Below are 19,574 nucleotides of genomic sequence, written 5' to 3' on the forward strand. Positions count from 1 at the left end.
CACTGTATTGACATTTTTAGTGTTAAACTGCTAGGGATGTTTTTCATTGCGCAGTTTTATTTTATACTTGGTTGCTGTTGCGGAAAATAGTATCAACAGGTCTCTATATATGACCACATCATGGCTAACTGACTGCAGTCCAATTTATTTCAATGTGGCCTCTCTTAGTATAAGCACATGGGATCCAAGCTGCTGCACAGAAGAATGAACTAACTCCTATTAAGAACAAAGGGAATGGAAACTCTTTTGCAAGTAGAGGTTGAATATCCTTTCTCTAAAATGCTGGGGACAAGAAGTGATCCATATTCTGGATTTTTTGAATTTTGGAATACTGTACCTTGGAGATAGGACCCAGTCAAAATACGAAATTAATGTATGTTTTATATAGAGCTTATACGCATATCCTGAAGGTAATATAATACATATTTTAAAACGATTTTGTGCATGAAACTAAGTTTTTTATTATCCTGAACCATCAGAAAGCAAAGATGCCACTATCTCAGCCACACATGAAAAAAGTTTTGTTTTTTGGAGGATTTTCGATTTCAGAATTCCAGATAAGAGAGTCTCAACCTGTATCTCATGACCATGGGGTGGCTTTGAATTTTATCCATATGACCCATGAGATCCAATTCCAGGGTATATGTCTGTTCACTAGGGTAGTTTACCTTTTCTGATAATCCTTGAATTCCTTCTCTCGTCTTTTTGTAACTGAAGCAAGTTTCTCCTTGTCAATATAATCATCCAATTGATACACTGTCAGCTTGCTGCTTTTGGCACACTCACAGTGATTCTTTGGTCCTAACCTAATGAGAAGAGAAGGGGTGAAAGAGAGGAAAATAGGAATTTGTGCAAAGAAATTGTGCAGATTTGTATAACAACCTGTAAAAAGATCATTATTGTGTGCCTTCCAACTTATGGTGGCCCTGTCATAGGGTTTTCCTGGCAAGATTTGCCATTGCCTTCCTCCCAGACTAGTTGTCAGAACACCTTCAAGCCCAGAGTCATTGTTGATTTTCCTGTGCAAACTTCTCAGGTTCATAGGACTTTTCAGAACACCTGGACAATCCAAAATCAGGGTTGGGGGAAAAATTGGTTTTAAAAACAGAATAGGAACTTTTGGTTTAAACCCCTATCATAGGGTTTTCTTGGCAAAATTTGTTCAGAGGAAGTTTGTCACTGCCTTCCCCTGAGGCTGAAAGCATGTGATTTCCCCAAGGTCACCCAATGGGTTTCATGGCTAAACTACGAATCAAACCCTGGTCTCCAGTGTCTAGTAGGAACTTAATACCCTAAAGGCAGCAGATCCCATCTGATCTTGGAAGCTAAGGAGAGTCAGCTCTGGTTACCATTTAGACAGGAGATCTCCAGTGAATACAAGGTGCTGTAGGCTACATTTCAGAGGAAGGAATTGACAAAGCTACCTCTGAGTATTGCTTGCCTAGGAATACTCTGTAAAATTCATGGGGTTGGCATAAGTCAACAGGCCACTTAAAAGTACATGTACGTACACACACACACACACACACACACACACACACACACTAAATCTAGTACTTGACTATTTGTTCATATGCTGCTGTTCCAGTATTGTATCTAACACTCTGGATTCAGTGGATGAAGTTTCATCCTTGAACCTCAGAATCTTGGAACAACATACAATAAGATTGGGATCCCCACAATCAAGCTGAGTATTTAGGATATGTGACAGACTATTAATTGTAGTTTGGCTTAGTGCTGGCAGACAGTATAACCAGATAATAAGCAACACTTGCTTATTCCTTCTTCTACACAACTATTAATTATTTATTTGGAGTATTTATGGTATACTCCTCTCTCTAGCTTTCTTTCTTGCAACCCTAGCTCTGTGTGTATAATTTTAACAAAAGAATGGAGATGTGTAGTGGATCCAGGTGCTGCATGAACTACCAAAAATGCCCCCTAAATGAGAAGGGAACTGGGATGTACTGGAAGTCCACTTATGATTCTGAAATATACTTTGTCTTAATGCAAGCCTTTCTTCACCTACAACCTATTTAAAAGGTTAAATGCATTTTAAATATCTCCTTCTTTTATCCGTTACTGAAGGTTGTTGCTATCAGTTTCCTCAACAATAACAAATGTCCCAATGCAATCCATCATGGGGTGGCATAGGGACACTTACAAGTTTAAACACCACTCTTGGAGGATTCTAAAATAAGTTGCCGCTGCTGCAACCTCTACCTCTTCTTGTTCTTCTGGTAGCCAGTTCTGAGACTGGTTAGATTGGCACCCTTTTTGCTGTCTTTCCACAGGCAAGTTAAGACTTTTTAGATGACTAAGCCTTTCAGAATTGCGCTATACTGTTTATCTGTGTTTTGTTTATTTGTTACTTATAACAGCTATGCTTTTCAACTGTTTTTAATGTATGGCTTGTTTAATTATAGTTTTAACTTTTGTGTCTGGTGCATTTTTTTTGCTGTTTTTTAAAAATTGTTGTAAGCTGTCGTGAGTCCCAGGCTGGGGAAAAGATGAGATATAAATATATTACTACTACTAGCTTCCTTTAAAATTTTAACTATATCAGTAACTAATTGCTTTGGATGTTGCTCCTTTAACTACTTTTAAAGTAACTTCCAAAGCTCAGCACTAAACACAACATGACTCTTTTGTGCAACAAATTTGAGCTCACCTGTTCATCTTTGAACTAATGCTTCCTCACTAATGATTCCTCCTCATTAAAGCTCATGTTGTTTTCTTCCATAAGGTCACCTTTTGAAATGAGGGTATTACTCTTTCCAAAAGAGCTACAGACAACCTTCCTAGGCTGCTGAGGCATCCAGATTTCCACTCCTATAACCATACTTCTTGCTATGAATCTGTATCTTTGTAGAACAGTTATTTTTACATTCAGAAGTTGCCGACTTATAATTAACACCTCTCTTAAGCAAACACTTTTTTTTATAGAAGAGAGAGATGGGAGAAGAGACATATTACTGTATTGGAAGAGGCTTTAACACATTACCAATCTTAAATGACCCCCAAGTAATTCCTAGTCATTTTTGAAAGGTAAAATGACTACAATTGTGAGAGAATGATTAAGATGGGAAAAGGCATCTATATATGATCACTTTCAATTTCTCCAGCCTTGCTAGAATCATCACATCCAGCTTAAAATAACTAATCGCAACACAGTACATTTTTCAGGATCACGTGAGCAAGATAAGGATCACAATGATCTTAAGAAACCCACCCCAGTCAGATTAACTCTTAAGGGAGCAGATCTAATAACTAGTGTTTGGAGGACTACCATTTTGAAGAGGTTTTCAGTTGCCATTGACTTAATCCAGGACCAGTCAGGAACATTATGCCACAATGGCAGCCACATGCACAGGCAGAATCTGGTGAGATGTCGCATTGTTATCCACATGGGCCAGTGTGACACTGCATCAGCTCTTCTGGCCTGTCTCCTGTTTTTGGAGTCGCTGCCGGCACTTCCTTGCAAGTAGGAGCTTTGTGTAAAGCCTGCCTGGAGCACTGCCAATTCTGCTGAGGACAGAATAAGGTGCCCACGCAGTCAATGAGATACAGTGATCCACCCTCCTAGATCGCATGCCCAGACATCTGCTGGAGGTGCCTCCATCCAGCCATGAGATCTAGAAGCAGGGGCCGGATTGCTGGCTGTGACATCTCCAGGAGGTGTCCTGCCATATGATGTAGGAAGGGGTTATTCTACTACCTCCTTATCAATTGCATGGGCACCTTGTTCTGATTTCAGCAGAAGCAATGATGTTGTGTCCAGGCACTCACAGGGAGCTGCTCGGATGGTAAGGAAGCAGTGGCAGCAGATCAGAAGACAGTCCATCCTCTTCTCTGTGCCGTAAGGGGGATGCCACAGTTCTTGGCATGTAGACAACTGGATCAGCCAAATTGAACTTGATCCAGCTGTTGCCATGGCCAAAATAACTGGAGGCATTCCGGCATTTCCCCTGACTTTGCTTACTTCAGAGCAAAGCTGGGTTAAGGGCTGAAAACCATTAATCCTCTGCAGAAGTAGCTGTACGTTGTGAAGCTTTGGTGTGTGTGTGGCGCTTTTGACCAGGATAGATAAGTCCTTTGTTAAGACAAAAATACCTCTGCTCTAAACTCAAGGTTTAGGCTTCAATCTGGTGCCATGTCACAAATTCTAAGATCCTATTTTTCAAACGGTGGAACAGATCAGTTGGATCTGCAAGACTTCTGTACTTACAGCAAGAAAAAATCTTTAAAAGGCGGCAGACCACCAAAAAAAGAAGATAGCTACCCTTGTCTATTAAGTTTCCTAACACACTTTGATATGAGTAGGTCTATCAAAGGAAATTATAAAACACCATGGGGTGGCTGTATCAGTTTCTTACAGCAAAAGCAAAGCAAATTTTGGAGTCTTATAGAATAACAATTTTATTATAGCACAACCTAAACTCATGAATGTATGTTAGACAAAATGAGTTTGTTAGCCTTCAAGATATCTCAGTGTCTTTTGTTAAAAAAATAACAATACAAAAGACATATAATATAAAAGATGCTATAATTGTGGGGTTTTTTTTCCAAGATGCATAAGCCTGTCCATAAAATACTTTTTAAAAAGCCATATATGAATCATATTTTCTAAATTGTCTTGATCAAAAGAAAATTTTTGAAACATATTGGAAACGATATATTGGTGTAACTCTATTTAAACAGGATCACTAGTTTCATAATCTACCAATTGTTAATGGCTAGAGTTCTGCACTATCAGTGATTCAAATTCTGTCCAAGAAACTATAAACCAGGGAGGAATAATTGTATAAAATGGTGTGTTCCAAGCAGTGTCAGCCAATAGCAGTTACAAAAAGCTGATTTCTTGTTGTCAGCTCTGACAATGACACTTTCTTATTTAGTGGGCAAAACTGATTTGAAGTACCTCATGTTCACCATTATATTATTAGTATGTAATACACCCATATGACTAGGGACTATGCTGCTTATTTAGCAACTTTAACTGCAAGACAGTAGACAAGCTGGCACCATCCAAATGTTGTAGACCAGTGCTTTTCAGGTTCTTTTTTGATGAAGGGGACTAGCAATTAATTTTTTCCAATATGCCAGGGACTGGCATCATATTTGTGTCCCCTGGCTACAATTGTTTCTTTCCTCGAAATTTGTCAGGGGCTAGCAATAGTCTGGGGAAATATGACTTTAAATAGCATTTTAAATAGTTTTTTGTGTTTTTGGGGGGCTACGTGGCCATGTTCTAGAAGAGTTTCTTCCTGATGTTTCGCCAGCATCTGTGGCTGGCATCTTTCTCTGAAGATGCTGGCGAACCGTCAGGAATAAACTCTTTTAGAACATGGCCACATAGCCCCAAAAAACCCACAAAAAATACAGATGCTGGCCATGAAAGCCTTCGACATCACAGCACTTTAAATGTTTTGTTAAAAAAAGTCATGCCCAGGAACACATGAACATCATTAACTGGACTATGTCTGTAGTCATTTGGTAAATGGGTCTTCTTTTCAGCTTTTCAAATTATGTTGACCCTAATTTAACAACAACAACAACAATAAAGAAACAGGAAGGGTGGTGTTGGATCTAGCAGCATCTTCAGGACTTGTAGATTTATCGAAACATGAGCTTTTGTGGATTCAAATTTTCATATGTACACATACTTCAGAAGCACTGACAGGGTACATATTAAAGCCACAAGCAGCCACAGATATTTAAGCAGTTGCCTGGGGATGGGATCATCAGAGTGTCAATTAATGCAGAAAGATACAAATTGTGACACTGACCATAAACCTTGGAAAGGTTGCGTAACATAATACAGGTTTGTCAAGCAGCCAGTCTGTTAGTTCTGACAGCCACATTAGCGTCCCTCAGTAGTTGATTTTTCATTCTTTTGAAAACTTTTTAATATCAATATTTAACAAGATGAACAAAGTGACTTATAGTTCCTCTTTGAAGCTTTTTACAATTTGTCGGACATTTCAAATGGCTAACTTACTTGACGGAGTCTGTTCCCTGACTATTTAATTTGCAATGCGGTTGTGTGGGAGTGCAACCAGCCCTCCACAAAGCCCAACTCAGATACTTTTGCTATACAAGTGTCACTACTTGATTTACCTGATTTATTGTTTAACTCAGAATATTAACGAAAATGGTGGAACAGAGTTTGGAAAAAGAAGATTGAAAAATTTGATTGCAAGTGATATTTTTGTTAATTCGATATAAAATAAAGTGATGTGTTGCCCCATGCAAAGAGACATACTTCCCTGCTGTATTTTTAATGTTTCTACTCAATAGCTCTTTAGTCTAATGTATCCAAACTGATTAAAAACACTAGAAAGTCCCAGATTTTGTTCCTATTCTTTCCCATTTTATTTTGGTGATCCATACATGCTTTTAATCAAAATATTAAGTCTGGGACTGTGGCGTACTTTTAATCTTATTCTTTTTTAAAAAATATATATATAATGTTTTTAAAAGCAAAACTAGTTTATAAGACTTACCAAATGCCATTATACAAGAACATGGATTTGTATTTCTCTTCTGGCAAAAGCTTAAAGAAAGATGAGGCTTCTGGAGATTCCCATTCTTGTTTGACTTGCTTGCCTTTCCCCTTGTAGATTAAAAGGTAAGTCAGGATGGCCAGACACAATATTGGTCCATAAAAATACTTGTATCTGTAGGAAAGCAGAGCAAATAATCAATCTCCAAGCCAACTCAGTATTGCTTTTTTAATTCAAAGATTCTCTAGATAATTTTTCCCCAATGCGTCAGATATCTCTTTTTTCAGAAAAGACATCCATTAACTAACCAGCAAAGTAAACAGTTGAATATAACTGTGGAATACAAGTCAACTTTACATCTTAAAGGTAAACCTTCTCAGCCTTAGAGCTGCCCCTGAAAATAAGAAGGGGCAGTTTTTAAAATATTAAATCATTTATCTAGGAAATACTGCAAAGCAGAAAGCTGTAAAGTCACATGAGTCGATATGTACTTTTCACTTGTTCATGACAATGAGGTTTATCACACAGAGATTTTTAGAGCTTTTACAGCTCAGATCCGGGGGACTGTGGGTCCAACGATGCGAAGTCACGTCATAATGTGAATGTGTTTTCAGACGCGATTCCTTTCTATGGGAGCTCCTTCTGTGGGGCTTCCACAGTGAATCCAAAGTAATTCCTCATTTTGATGAATTCCAGAAAAAAGGGAATTCACAGAATTCGCATTCAAGCTCATTTCGATTTCACTTCGAATTGGTCTGGTGTGGAAGATCACTCTGATGTCGCCGCCCTTGGCCCCCTGTGGACTGCTCCTTCATCCCCCTCTTCCTCCTTCATCCCATTTCCTCCTCTCTGCCACCCTGCCACCCTCCTTCAACCTGCCTCCCATCCCATCATCCCCTGCCTCCTCCTAGATCCTGATCTGCTCCCCTCCTTCAACCTGCCACCTATCCCATCATCTCCTGCTTCCTCCTAGACCCCAATCTGCTCCCCTCCTTCAACCTGCCACCCATCCCATCATCCCCTGCCGCCTCCTTCACCTCGATGAAAGATAGCTAAGGAGGGGGCAGGAAAGGATGACAGCATCCAGAGCCCCAGTGAGCTTGTGCAAGGGTGCCAATTCGAATTGTTGAACCCTCAAATTATGCCCTGGTGTGGTAATACAATGTGCACTCACTTCGCTTTGCTTGAATCCGCATCACGTGACTTGCTTGGAATCGAACTGACTCCACTTCCCCCTCCATTTGGAAGGGCAACCAGGTGTGGTAAAACATCACGTTTTAACGTGAATTCGCATTGCTAGACAGGAGTGACTCCGGATCTGGTGTGAAAAAACATGATGTTTCGCATTGCTAGAACAGGAGTGACTGCGGATCTGAGCTGCAAACCCCCCATGTGTGATAAGGGCCACAGCTTTAAAGAGGCAAAATACAAATTTGCACCAGTCTGAAGTTTGCCAAGCACATCCTGATTCTTAAATTTCAGAACAGTGCCAAATTTCACGTTTGGAATTCAACTCCATGGTGATTTTTAATTAACAGAACAATGCACCTTTCAAAATAAAATAAAACTGAAGCTTTATTGTTAAAACCAAAGATAGATAGATACCCACCAACAAAGGTCTAATGTGTACAGTAGTACAGAATTAATGAAATTTGACATCACTTTAACTGCTATAGCATTTACGTTTACATTTCTGATTATAAGATTTTGTGAAAAGAAATGGACTAAACAAGCCATCAAAACGGTAATAATCAGTAATGAGCCTTTAAAAAAAATTCTAACTATAGAAAAAGAATGTTAACTTTACATGAAATACTTGAAGAGAAACAAATAGAAAAAAAGGAAAACCTCCCAAAAACTATAAAATTGAAGAAAAGAAGACAAGATAAAAGTAACTTCTAATCTTCTTCTCAGCACCTCTCTCTCTTATACAATAAATCATCAACCTCCTTTCTGTAACCTATGTTGTTGTGAGCCTTCAAGTTGTTTCCAATGTAAGGCAACCGTATCACGGGATTTTCTTTGGTAGGTTTCTTCAGAAGGGATTTACCATTGCCATCATCTGAGGCTGAGAATGTGTGACTTGCCCAAGGTCACCTAGTGGGTTTTCATGGCCAAGTGGGGATTTGAACCCTGGTCTCCAGAGTCATAATGCAATGCTGAAACCACTATACTACACTGGCTCTCTTTAACCTGTACTTATTAGTACAGTCGTCTCTCGCGATTCGTGGTCTTGCTATTTGAGTCCCTTGGTCTTTCGTAGATGGCAAGCTGGGAGGGACATAATGGTGCATGCACAGGAGCATGCCCCCACTGTAATCAATGAGGCTCCAATATTACCGGAATGGGTCCCCCACAAATCAGGACAACTGTAATCTGGTTCAATGCTTATACAAAACATATATATGCTACCTATAGAAATTCTCTCAATAAAATTCTAGTAAATATTAATACATATTGATAATCTCTATCACTTACTGCTATCAATCATCGCTTAATTCAATCAAAACCTGACTAATTCTGTAAATCTTCTATTAATCTAAACAAATTACCTCCCCTAACTCCTTTAAATATACCTTTTGTAACCATTAGTGCTCCATGTAATATGCTAGGATCCTGCTTTGCTGAAAAACGAATGCCTTTCATATCTTTGTACTTGAATCTAATTACCTATTCACTTACCTATTTTTATCTATTTATATACTCTAGTTATAAGTTTGCATGTAGGCATTTCCTTGCTAATGGTAACAAAAGATGAATATATCTGTTTATCAAATAAACACCTCACAGCTGTATTCCACATATGAAATGTGACAATGTTCTGAAATTCAGAAGTCTGCATGGCAAACATCAAATTAGCATAATTTTTTGTGTTGATCAGAATGGTCTTTAAACAAGCCTTCCCCACAATGATTCCTTCAAATGTTTTAGATTTTAACCCCATCACATCAGCTAGTATTACGTCAATACCTGACATCAGGTACTACTACATCAGTACCTGATGTTGAGATTGCCAGGTACTGTACTCAGAAAGAGCTGGAATACATTAAGTCAAGGAAGACTGCTTTAAACTTTAAAATGTGCCAAAGAAGTCTAATTTTTATTAGTTTACTTATTATTTCTATGTCATGACTTGTCTCAAGATGATGTACATGGTGATCTTCATCCCTGTTTTATTCACATAACAACTCTGTGAAGTAGGTTAGGATGGGCTAAGTTAAAAGGCAGCAACTGGCCCAAAGTCATCCAATGAATTTCAGAGCTGAGTGAGGATTTGAACCTTGGTCCTAGCCTGACACTACTTACAACTGTCCTACATTTACGCTGGGGATTTAGGCTTCTGGATAACCATTGAGAAAAGTTACATTCACAATCAATAATAAATCATCACGTTTTCTAGAATGGTGTGAGAGTTGCTTTTTCACCTCTGACACAAACCAGTGTTCCCAGCCAACACTCATTCGATATCTGATGTTGCATACAATTACACACAAATACTTCTCTCCATAGTACAAAGTTTATATCAAGGACTTGAAGCCTTGATCTTTATCTACTACTACCTCCTAATTGTTCTGCAATAACAGCAACACAATGGCCCACATTCCAGCCTAAATTATACTTAAGTTAAAAAAGGGCCTAAATCCTCGAAAGACAACAGATCCTGTCTGATCTTGGAAGCTAAGTAGGGTCAGCTTTGGTTAATAGTTGGATGGGTGACCATCAATGAATACTAGGTGGTATAAGGTATTTTTTGCAGGAAGAAACTGGCAAAACCACCTCTGAGGATTCCTTGGCTAAGAAGACTCTATGAAATTCATGGGGCCGCCATGAAGACATACAAACAAAAGTTAAGGGCGCTTAGCATAATCACAAGAGTGGTTTTGAGAGCAAAATGACAGAGAAGTACATTCATTTTTAGAACTCAGCAGTTCAAAGTGTCCTACTTATTCAGATTTGACACTGTGTTCCTAAGACCTGGTTCTGGATGATGGATCTCAAGGTTCTTGCAAGAAAACAAAAGCAGCTCCCACAAATCGGAAGCCTTTTCACTCCACTTGCTCTATATAAACACAGAAAACTTGAACATGCTCAAATGCAAATAAATAATTTCCAATCTTCTCTAGAGATGCCTGTGTATAAGGAACAAAATAAGCATCCAGATTCTTCACCAACTAACAGCAAGCATGCTTGTCACTGTTTAAAATAAAAGTGGCACAACGGCAAGTGAAGGGGGTTAAAAGCCAGTAGCTTATATCTTGAATGGACACTTATATAAAAAACATATGGTGGCAGGGTTTGATGATGATGATGATGATTAAAAAAACTAATCCTCTTAATTGGAAAATCAGGGCAATTTAAAGTTTTATCCTAACCTTTTCCAGAGGCTACTAGTTGATTACTACGCTTCTCTTTCTGTTCATCTGTAAGTGAAAGAGAGAACCAGAATGGGGTAAGTAAAGGCTAAGTGTTTGGCTAAGCTTCTGAGAGACCAGAGTTCTAATCTTGACTCAGCCACAAGGTGATCTTGGGCAAGGCACACTTTCTCAGCTTAAGAGGAAGGCAATGGCAAACTGCCTCCAAACAAACCTTGCATAGAAAACACTATGCTAAGGTCACAATAGGTTGGAGTGTACTTGGAAGCACATGATGATGATGATGATGATGATGATGACGACGACGACTATTATTATTATTATTATTATTAGTAGTAGTAGTAGTAATAGTGGTAGTGGTAATAGTTGTGCAGGGAAATCACCAACAAATTACAATAAGAGGAAACGACAGCCAAAAAAAGACAAGAGCAAAGTTGGGCTGTAATAGGAAAGTATCCCTTCAGATCACTGTTCCCATCTCTGGGCACATTATGCTAGATATACAAAAAGTGTTTTACTTTGTTGTGGTATCCCAGTGCTCTCAGCCTCAGACGAAGGCAAGGGCAAACCTCCTCTGAACAAATCTTGCCAAGAAAACCCCATGATAGGGTCTCCATTAGTTGGAAACGACTTGAAGGCACACAGCAACACAACAACAACAACAACAACAATAGTGTAGTACAAAAAAACAAAAACAAACCACCCCTAGGCAGATCACAGAGAAAAACTAGAAATATTCCAACCCATTACTTTTTTGTCTTTTTTTAATGCAGTATTTTTATACAATATTTTCTAGGATCCAAGCCACTAGCACAAGAAAGTCAAGAGCTACTTACTTCCATAATGTCTGGAATATCTTAGTGTGCCCTTTCTCCATCCCTGAGAAGCCTCCAACTGAGGAGTAATGTCCCAAGCCAGAGCAAACACTAGGTAAAACTAGGTGTAACTAGATTTTAAACTCCATCCCTGCATTAGGGGCTGAAAGGCAGTAACTCCACCTTCACCCTCAGGATATACAGCCAATAGTACTGCCACAGGTACTGTATTACAAATGATTTCTTTGGTCTGATTCACATTTCTTAGGCCAGACTTACTGGTCTGACTAGTTTGTACATACATACATGACTGAAAGAGAGATAGGGAATCTAGAAGGTCCCCAAACTGGCGGAAGGTTGCGTCTAGGATGCTGGATATTATGGGCAAATCCCGACCTTTGTACACAAAAGCCCATCAAAAGGAGTCTGCTAATGATTTAACCAAAACGCTCTGGAATCTACCCAACACATTGTTACCATTTAAGGGATTGTGACATCTTGAACAGAAACATTCTGGAAAGTTAACATAGGAGGGAGGGTCTAACAGTAAGAAGCACATAGAAAGAAACAAGGGCCATGCTCATGAAAGGAACATGGGAGACAGATTGGCTCTGATAGACCTGTTTGATTAGTAGCAGGAATACGATGTTCCCAAATATTACCATCCATCATAATAATTGGTCTAGGCACACCCAGCCAAATACCCTGCTGCCTAAGGCAAAATGGTGCTTTCTAGTACATGCACAGAACAGAAGTTCAATGTTTAACCCTTAAAACGAAACAACATCTTCCATTACATCTGAGGGTAGCAGATTAATTAAGTGGGTAAAAGGCAGGATGTCTGGAGCATACCAATCTGCCTTTTAGATATTTTGGAATTTTCTTGTTGTTGTTGTCGGCCGCCCTCAAACTGACCCCGATTCATAGCAACCCTGTGGATGGGACATGTCCAAGCTCCCCTGTCATCCACTACTCTGCTTAGGTCTTGCAAATTCATACTTTTGACTTTCTTAATTGAATCGATCCACCTAGCCTGCCGCTTCCCTCTCTTTCTACTTTCCCCCACTTTCCCTAGAATTATTGCCTTTTCTAATGAGTTGTGCCTTCTCATGATGTGGCCAAAGTACAGTAACCCCAGTCTGATCGTCTGGGTTTCCAGAGAAATTTCAGGATCGATCTAGCAGATTATCGCAACCAGGAATCCTAGCAGAAGAGACGCGGGATCTAAAAGACCAAAACTAATGTTATCACATTTACTTGTGTCTGGCTGTATCCATGTGGGCAGCCCACTTGCAACCCAGACTTCTCCTGTGGCTTATTTAAGAATGAAATTTTCCTGTTCTTGAAAAAGCCACGGGAGAAGACCAGGTTGTAGGCGGGCTGCCTGAGGGGATACGGGCTGCCTACAACCCAGACATGGGTAAATGCAATAACATCAATGTTCATCTTTTAGATCTCATCTCTCTTCCACCAGGATTCCTGGGTGCGATAATCTCCCTATTCATGAATCCATTTGTTTGTATTTTTTAGCTGTCCATGGTATCCTTAGCACTCTTCTCCAGCACCAATATTCAAATGAATTGATTTTCTTCCATAATTCCTAACCACAAATCCTACTTTCTGGAAGTAGAAGTTCTAAAAAATTGGAGGATACCAGGTTGGGGCAGGCTGATCCAGAACCATAGAATTTGAAGGGCCCCATGGGCCATCAGATCCAATCCTTTACTCAGTGCAGGATCTCTTGGCAGTGATTCCCAAACTTTGGTCCTCCAGATGTTTTGGATTTCAAATCCCAGAAGCCAGCTTGGCTAGTAGTCAGGAATTCTTGGTGCTGCAGTCCAAAACATCTGAGGACCAAAGTTTGGGAACCACTAAGCTAGAGCATCCTTAGCAGGTAGCTGTCCAGCTTAGTTTTCTAGATCCTTTTGAATACAGTTCCTATTCTTCAGTGTGTTAGTTACCATTCTCAGTATTGTATCATTTGTAAAACTGATAAGGATTCCCTCCATCTCATCATCTAAATCACTGATAAAAATATTGAAGACTATCAGCTTCAGGACAGAATGCTGTGGCATTCCACTTGAGATCTCTTTCCAATTTAAAGCACAGCTACTGCTGACACTTTTTGAGCACAGGTGTCCAACCGATTATGGATCCATCTGATGGTATTTCCACCTATGTCATATCTCTGCAATGTATCTTTATTAAGAATGTTAAGAATACATTAATAATTACAGAAATTATAAAAGAAAAAAATGCAAGAGAAAATAAAAAGAAAATAAAAAAGGAGAATACAAGAGTGATTTCCAATCTTCCTTTTGGTGTTTATTCCTATCATCATAAAATCTGTTTAACCAAAATTTTGGTTGATCTATCTGTACAGTATAATCAAACTTCTTAACCAATTTTATCATGCACTCTTTAACTTATTATGCACTTTATATTTAACTTGTGACTTCTCCCCATCATACAAACTTGCACATACTGACAGCTTTAATCTCTCTCATATTATCATGTCCTCCTCGGTTCCACTCCATGTCCTCACATAATTATTTTGAAACAACATAGAATCTATATTCATCATAACAACCCCCAAATATTCAACTTTCTTCTCAGTTTTAAAACCAAATTGATCCATTAACTCAATCTTTCATATTTTTAACATCAAGCCTCCCAAGACATCACATTTTCTTTTACAATGCCAAATTGTCCAAATTATTTTCCATATCATTATTTATAATTTCAATTTTATTTTCCAGAATTGCCACTTTATCATTAGCCTTTTTCATATCCTCTACCCGTAATATTTATTTAATTAACCCCCCTTTTCACATCTTCTTTCAACTCCTCCTTCAATTTAAGTATATTTTCCTTCACATAATTTCTCAAAGATCTGATTTTTAAATAATTTTATGCACAAAACAAAGTTTGTGTACACTGAACCATAAGAAAGCAAAGGGGTCACTATCTCAGCTGCTCCGCGTATTTTGGATTTTGGAATTCCGGATAAGGGAGCCTAAACCTGTACCATGCATTCTTGGGGTGAAGACAACCAATTATAAGTAATGATTACAGCAAACCCTCCTCAAATGGCATTTTTATGAGAGCCATGCCATCTTGAACACACCTTGATGGAATTTTTGAAGCTAAGTAGGATCAGGATTGGCTAATATTTGGATGAGAGACCACCAGTGAATCAGTGGATTGGGCTAGGAAAGAATCCTGCCTGAAATCTTTAAAAGCCAGTGCCAATCCGAGTTTACAACACTGGGTTAAAGTCACCGATGGTCTCACACATTATAAGGCAACTTCTTACATTTCTATAGTCCTAACTTACAATAATATTAATTATTATTATTATTTATTTATATCCCACATTTTCCCAATGGAATCAAGGCAGTTTACAAAACAGAATCAATATAACGCAAAACAAAATATAACAATAATACATTAGGCTACCCCCTTACACCCTGCCATCATCACGTCACAGCAAAACATAATAATAACAGTAGAATAGTTGTACAAAAGGTTACCAATACGTGATACAGAATACAAATTACACAATATAGCATAATAATCAAAGCATAACATGACTTATAAAAGTGACTGGAAGGAATTCACTGCTAGGAAAAGTCCCATTCACATGGTACAAGTGTCAAAAAAGGCTTCTCCACAGATTTGTCTAACCAGTTTGTAAATAGAACCTCTTGTACCTCCTGATATTGCTTTTTCTCCATTCATCTGCTGACAAAGGAATATTTTACTCTGCTTGAACTTGACTACAGTTGTGCAATTGCAGCAGCTTGATTCAACTTTCCATGGCTCCACATTGTAGAACCCTGGGATTTGCAGGGTTCTGGAGAAGTAATTAGAATTCACTGCTAGAGCGCTCTATTCTATTCTATTCTATTCTATTCCCTGAACCAGAGTTCTGAAAAGTTTAAAGTCTTCACCAAACTACAATTCCCAGGATTCCCATAGGATAGATCCATGACAGCTAAAGTGGGATAAAGCTTTCACTTTGTAATGTGGATACAATAGTCCAAAATAGACTGCAGAAACAATCAGGTTTGAGACCAGTTCAACTGCCCTGGCCCAGTGCTAGGGAATCCTGGGAACTGCAGTTTATTGTGGGACCAGAGGTCTCTGACAGAAGGCTAAATGTCTCAGAAAATTACAGTTCCAGAATACCCCAGCACTGAGCCAGGACAGCCAAAGTGGTCTCAAAGTGGACTGTTTCCAGTGTGTTTTGGACCCAGGCATATCTCTACCTTTAATGCATGTTGCTGGATGCAGCATACATTAGGAAGCAAATACCTCCATGCTGCAAAAATCCTCAGCTCTCGATTGTTTGCAATTCCGGCTGTCTGGCCTAACAACAATCCTTATAAATAAAAGAATGCTAGTCTCTACTTAGCCTTTGCGTTTAGCATCAGGAATCATGTCCCAAGGCAGCCTTGCACAGCTTTGAAATGATGCTAATGAGGCATAGCATAAAAGAGATTTCTGAGTGGTTACACCCTCTCATTTCTTATACATAAGCCAGCATCAAAGCTCTACCTTGCATTTACAGAAAGCTGAGAAGGGGATACCTGAATCCTTTTTTTAATTAATATTTTTGAAATTTTACAAAACAAATTTTAGTAGTCTTTTCATACATACATGTACTTTTGCATCTTATTCATTTTAACTCCTCCTATTGAGGTAATTTCCCATCCATCTTCTTTTCTTAGTACATTTTCAATACATTTTTTCCATATTTCATCAAAATCATTTCTTTTCCATAATCCTTTTTTTTAACTTTCAATTTACATGTTAATTTGTCATTAATCGCTAGCTTCCAAACTTCTTTATACCAGTCCTCCAATTTCACATTCATTTTTGTTTTCCAATTTCTTGCTATGATTAATCTTGCAGCAGTAAACAAGGTTTTTTCTTCTTCTTTCTCCATTCTACTTCATTGTATATTGATAACAATACTATTTTTAGTTTTCTATCTATCTTTACATTCATAATATTTTCTATCTCTAATATTACTATTTCCCAACATTTTTGTACATATTTACATTGCCACCACATATGTATATATGACCCTACTTCCTGACAGCCTCTCCAACGATATTTTGAATTATCTTTGTTTATATAGTCTTATCATCTTATAAAATAAACAATCTATATTCTCACAGAGGTCTAGTCTCTTGTTTAAAAAACTGCAAAAATATATTTCCAGAATGAAAGCAATTCATCAAGGCTTTTCATCTCACTGCCAGTTGGAAGAGCAATCTTCCATATCAAAGAGTTGGAAGAGACCTCAAGGTCCATCCAGTTCAACCCTCTGCCATGCAGGGAAATGTAAATTTAATTGTAAATTAGGTGGTAAAAGTTGGTTTAAAAAGTGAGGATTTTTGAAGGCACTGTGTCTTTCAAAGGCTTGCTTAAGTGGTTTGAGCTTGGCATTAATACTATCCTCCTCCCCACTGCTCAACTCACTTCTGACTGCTACAGAATTGACAGACTCCTCACAAGGTGCAACGTTCTTGGAGCATGCATAGCTAATCTCATGTTCTCTCTTTATCGGAAGAGTTTTCATTAGCTGCAACTTACCACCTAGCAGAGTAATTTGCTGCTTAAGGCCGTGTTCCCACTGTGATTGTAAGAAAATTGCTGATCGGGTTGTATGACCGTTGTTCCCATTTGAAACCGGTTCTGATCCTACTGTGAGTGGTTTCAATCGTGATGAAGCGAGGCAAATGCAAAAAACCTGCTCTTTTTTGACACTAGTTCTTTGGCGGTTCTTTTGAAAAGAATTGATTCCGACGCATGTTCAACAAGTGGGAACGACGGATCTGAATCACATAATTCTGGAGGGGAGGGATTAATGGCAGAGGGGTGTTTATCATCTCTCCTCAGTTTTTGGTAGATCCACCATTCCTCCCTCTCAGCATTGCCTTTGTGCTTCTGGTGTAACCTATGGGTACATGACTTTTTAATAAAAAAATAAAATTGATAGAAGATTCAATTCATTGATTTTGCAGCTACTTGCAATCAGTGAAGCAAGCAGTTGCAAAACCAATGAATCAAATCTTCTATCAATTTTTTAAAAAAGTATAGTTCCCAAGCCATGCTGTCTGGGCTGCCGCTTACATCACTGATGACATGCAGACGATTGACATGCATTTTGAAGCGGCACAAGCTACTGGGGATGACAATCGTACCAAAAAAGAAGCGATTACAAGGGGATAATGAAAAGGTCTGCTTTCATAGTAGGAACGATGGACCTTTTGGAATTGATTCACCGACACGGAGTGAAGGCGAATCGCAAATCTGTTTAATGTAAGCAGGAATGAGCCCAAAGATTTCCCTGTTGCGGAGCTTCACACAGAGATATCAACCCACCATGAGTCCTACCCAGAGGTCCTCCCATCTAGTCCATATTTAATCAGTTTGCCAATCAAAATATCATGGGAGACCTTATCAAATGTTTTCCTGAAATCCATCTACTAAACTAGTATGTATGTTGTAGCCTGCGAGTCGTTTCCTATTTATGGCCACCCTAAAGCAAACTTATCATGGAGTTTTCCTGGCAAGATTTGTTCAGAGGAGGTTTGCCATTGCCTTCCCCTGAGGCTGAGCGTATGTAACTTGCCCAAGGTGCGTTTCATGACTTAGCGGAAATTGAACATGGTACTCAGTCAAAAAGAGATATATGGTTAGTTTGGGAGGATTTATTTATTTATTTTTAATTCAATTTATTAACTTTTCCTTCTAAGAAACTTATTTACGGCTTTTTAATTACAAAGTTATTTCATATTGTCATTTCCTGGATCTTCCTGTAATAGTAATAGAGGTTTAACCATACAACTAAGAGAGCATCTGTTATTGACAAACCCATGTTGACTCCATTAATCATTGCATTGTCGTCAAGATATTTGCAGATGGACTTCTGTTCTAATTCCCTCCCCCCCCCCCCGGTATTGAGGTCAGGCTGATTGCGCTATAGTTTCCTGGATCATATTTTTTGTCTTTTTAAAAGAGAGGAACAACGTCTGCTCATCTGCAGTCCTCTGGCACCACCCTTTCTTCAAGATTTCTCAAAGGTGGTGGCAATTGGTTCTACAGGTTCCTTCAATACTCTGGGATGCAGTTCATCTTGCCCTAAAGATTTGAACTTGTTTAGGTTAACTACCAGTAGGTGATTCCTGATTAACTCCTTGTCCATCCTGATTTGCAACCCAGATGATCCCTTGCCAAAATCTCTGCTATGCGTGGAAATACACATTCAGATTGAGAGAAAACTCAAGCAAAACAGGCATTTAGCCGTTCTGCCTTTTCACGGTGATCTGTTAGCATTTTACCATGGGTCCTAACCATGGGTCCCCACATGTTTTTGGATTTAAACTCCCACAAGCCCCAACCAGTGGGAATTTAGTAATATGCACTCAAACAATAGTGAGGGACCCACATGTTGTAAACTGTGAGCTAAGGCCACAAACAGAACTAAATGCATGCTGATATGGCTAGAAAGGATTGCAACATGAAGGCATGTGATTAGTGATGCATGTAGCCAGCTATTGCAACTGATATTACAGATTAGCCTGCAAAAATCTATTTCATTCTTATCTACTTGTCCCTAGAAATTAATGTCTTCCCTCATGCTATCTCCACAACAAACCTGCGAGATTAGCTGAGCTGAGAAGTAGTGACTGGCCCCAGATCATCCTGTGAGTGTCAGCGAATGCATTTGTATGCCGATTAATGATTTTTAGGGTGTAAAATTATGCTTAATATATGCTTTCACAGTGTTAAAAGGAAGTCAAATATCTCTTTAAAATTATTATTATTATTATTATTATTATTATTATTATTATTATTATTATTAT

General features: G+C 38.7%; 1 protein-coding gene across 4 annotated transcripts in view; it reads right to left on the reverse strand.

The window, feature by feature from the left end:
- B4GALNT2 (beta-1,4-N-acetyl-galactosaminyltransferase 2) overlaps nucleotides 1-19,574 on the reverse strand; it is a 38,816-nt gene that overhangs the window by 16,002 nt on the left and 3,240 nt on the right. For 3 of the 4 annotated variants that reach the window (XR_006104653.1, XM_042475303.1, XM_042475301.1), the window contains exons 1-3: nucleotides 11,716-11,836; nucleotides 6,507-6,680; nucleotides 669-806 (exon numbers count right to left, since the gene is read on the reverse strand). Coding sequence is in view for 3 of the 4 variants with exons in the window: in XM_042475303.1 (XP_042331237.1) it covers nucleotides 669-806; nucleotides 6,507-6,680; nucleotides 11,716-11,756 (353 nt within the window). In the remaining variant the exon portion in view is untranslated. Of the gene's footprint in view, nucleotides 1-668; nucleotides 807-6,506; nucleotides 6,681-11,715; nucleotides 11,837-19,574 lie in introns of those variants that run through there. The other variant, XM_042475302.1, reaches the window with a different exon arrangement.

The sequence above is a fragment of the Sceloporus undulatus genome, chromosome 6, assembly GCF_019175285.1.
Source record: "Sceloporus undulatus isolate JIND9_A2432 ecotype Alabama chromosome 6, SceUnd_v1.1, whole genome shotgun sequence".
NCBI lineage: Eukaryota > Metazoa > Chordata > Lepidosauria > Squamata > Phrynosomatidae > Sceloporus > Sceloporus undulatus.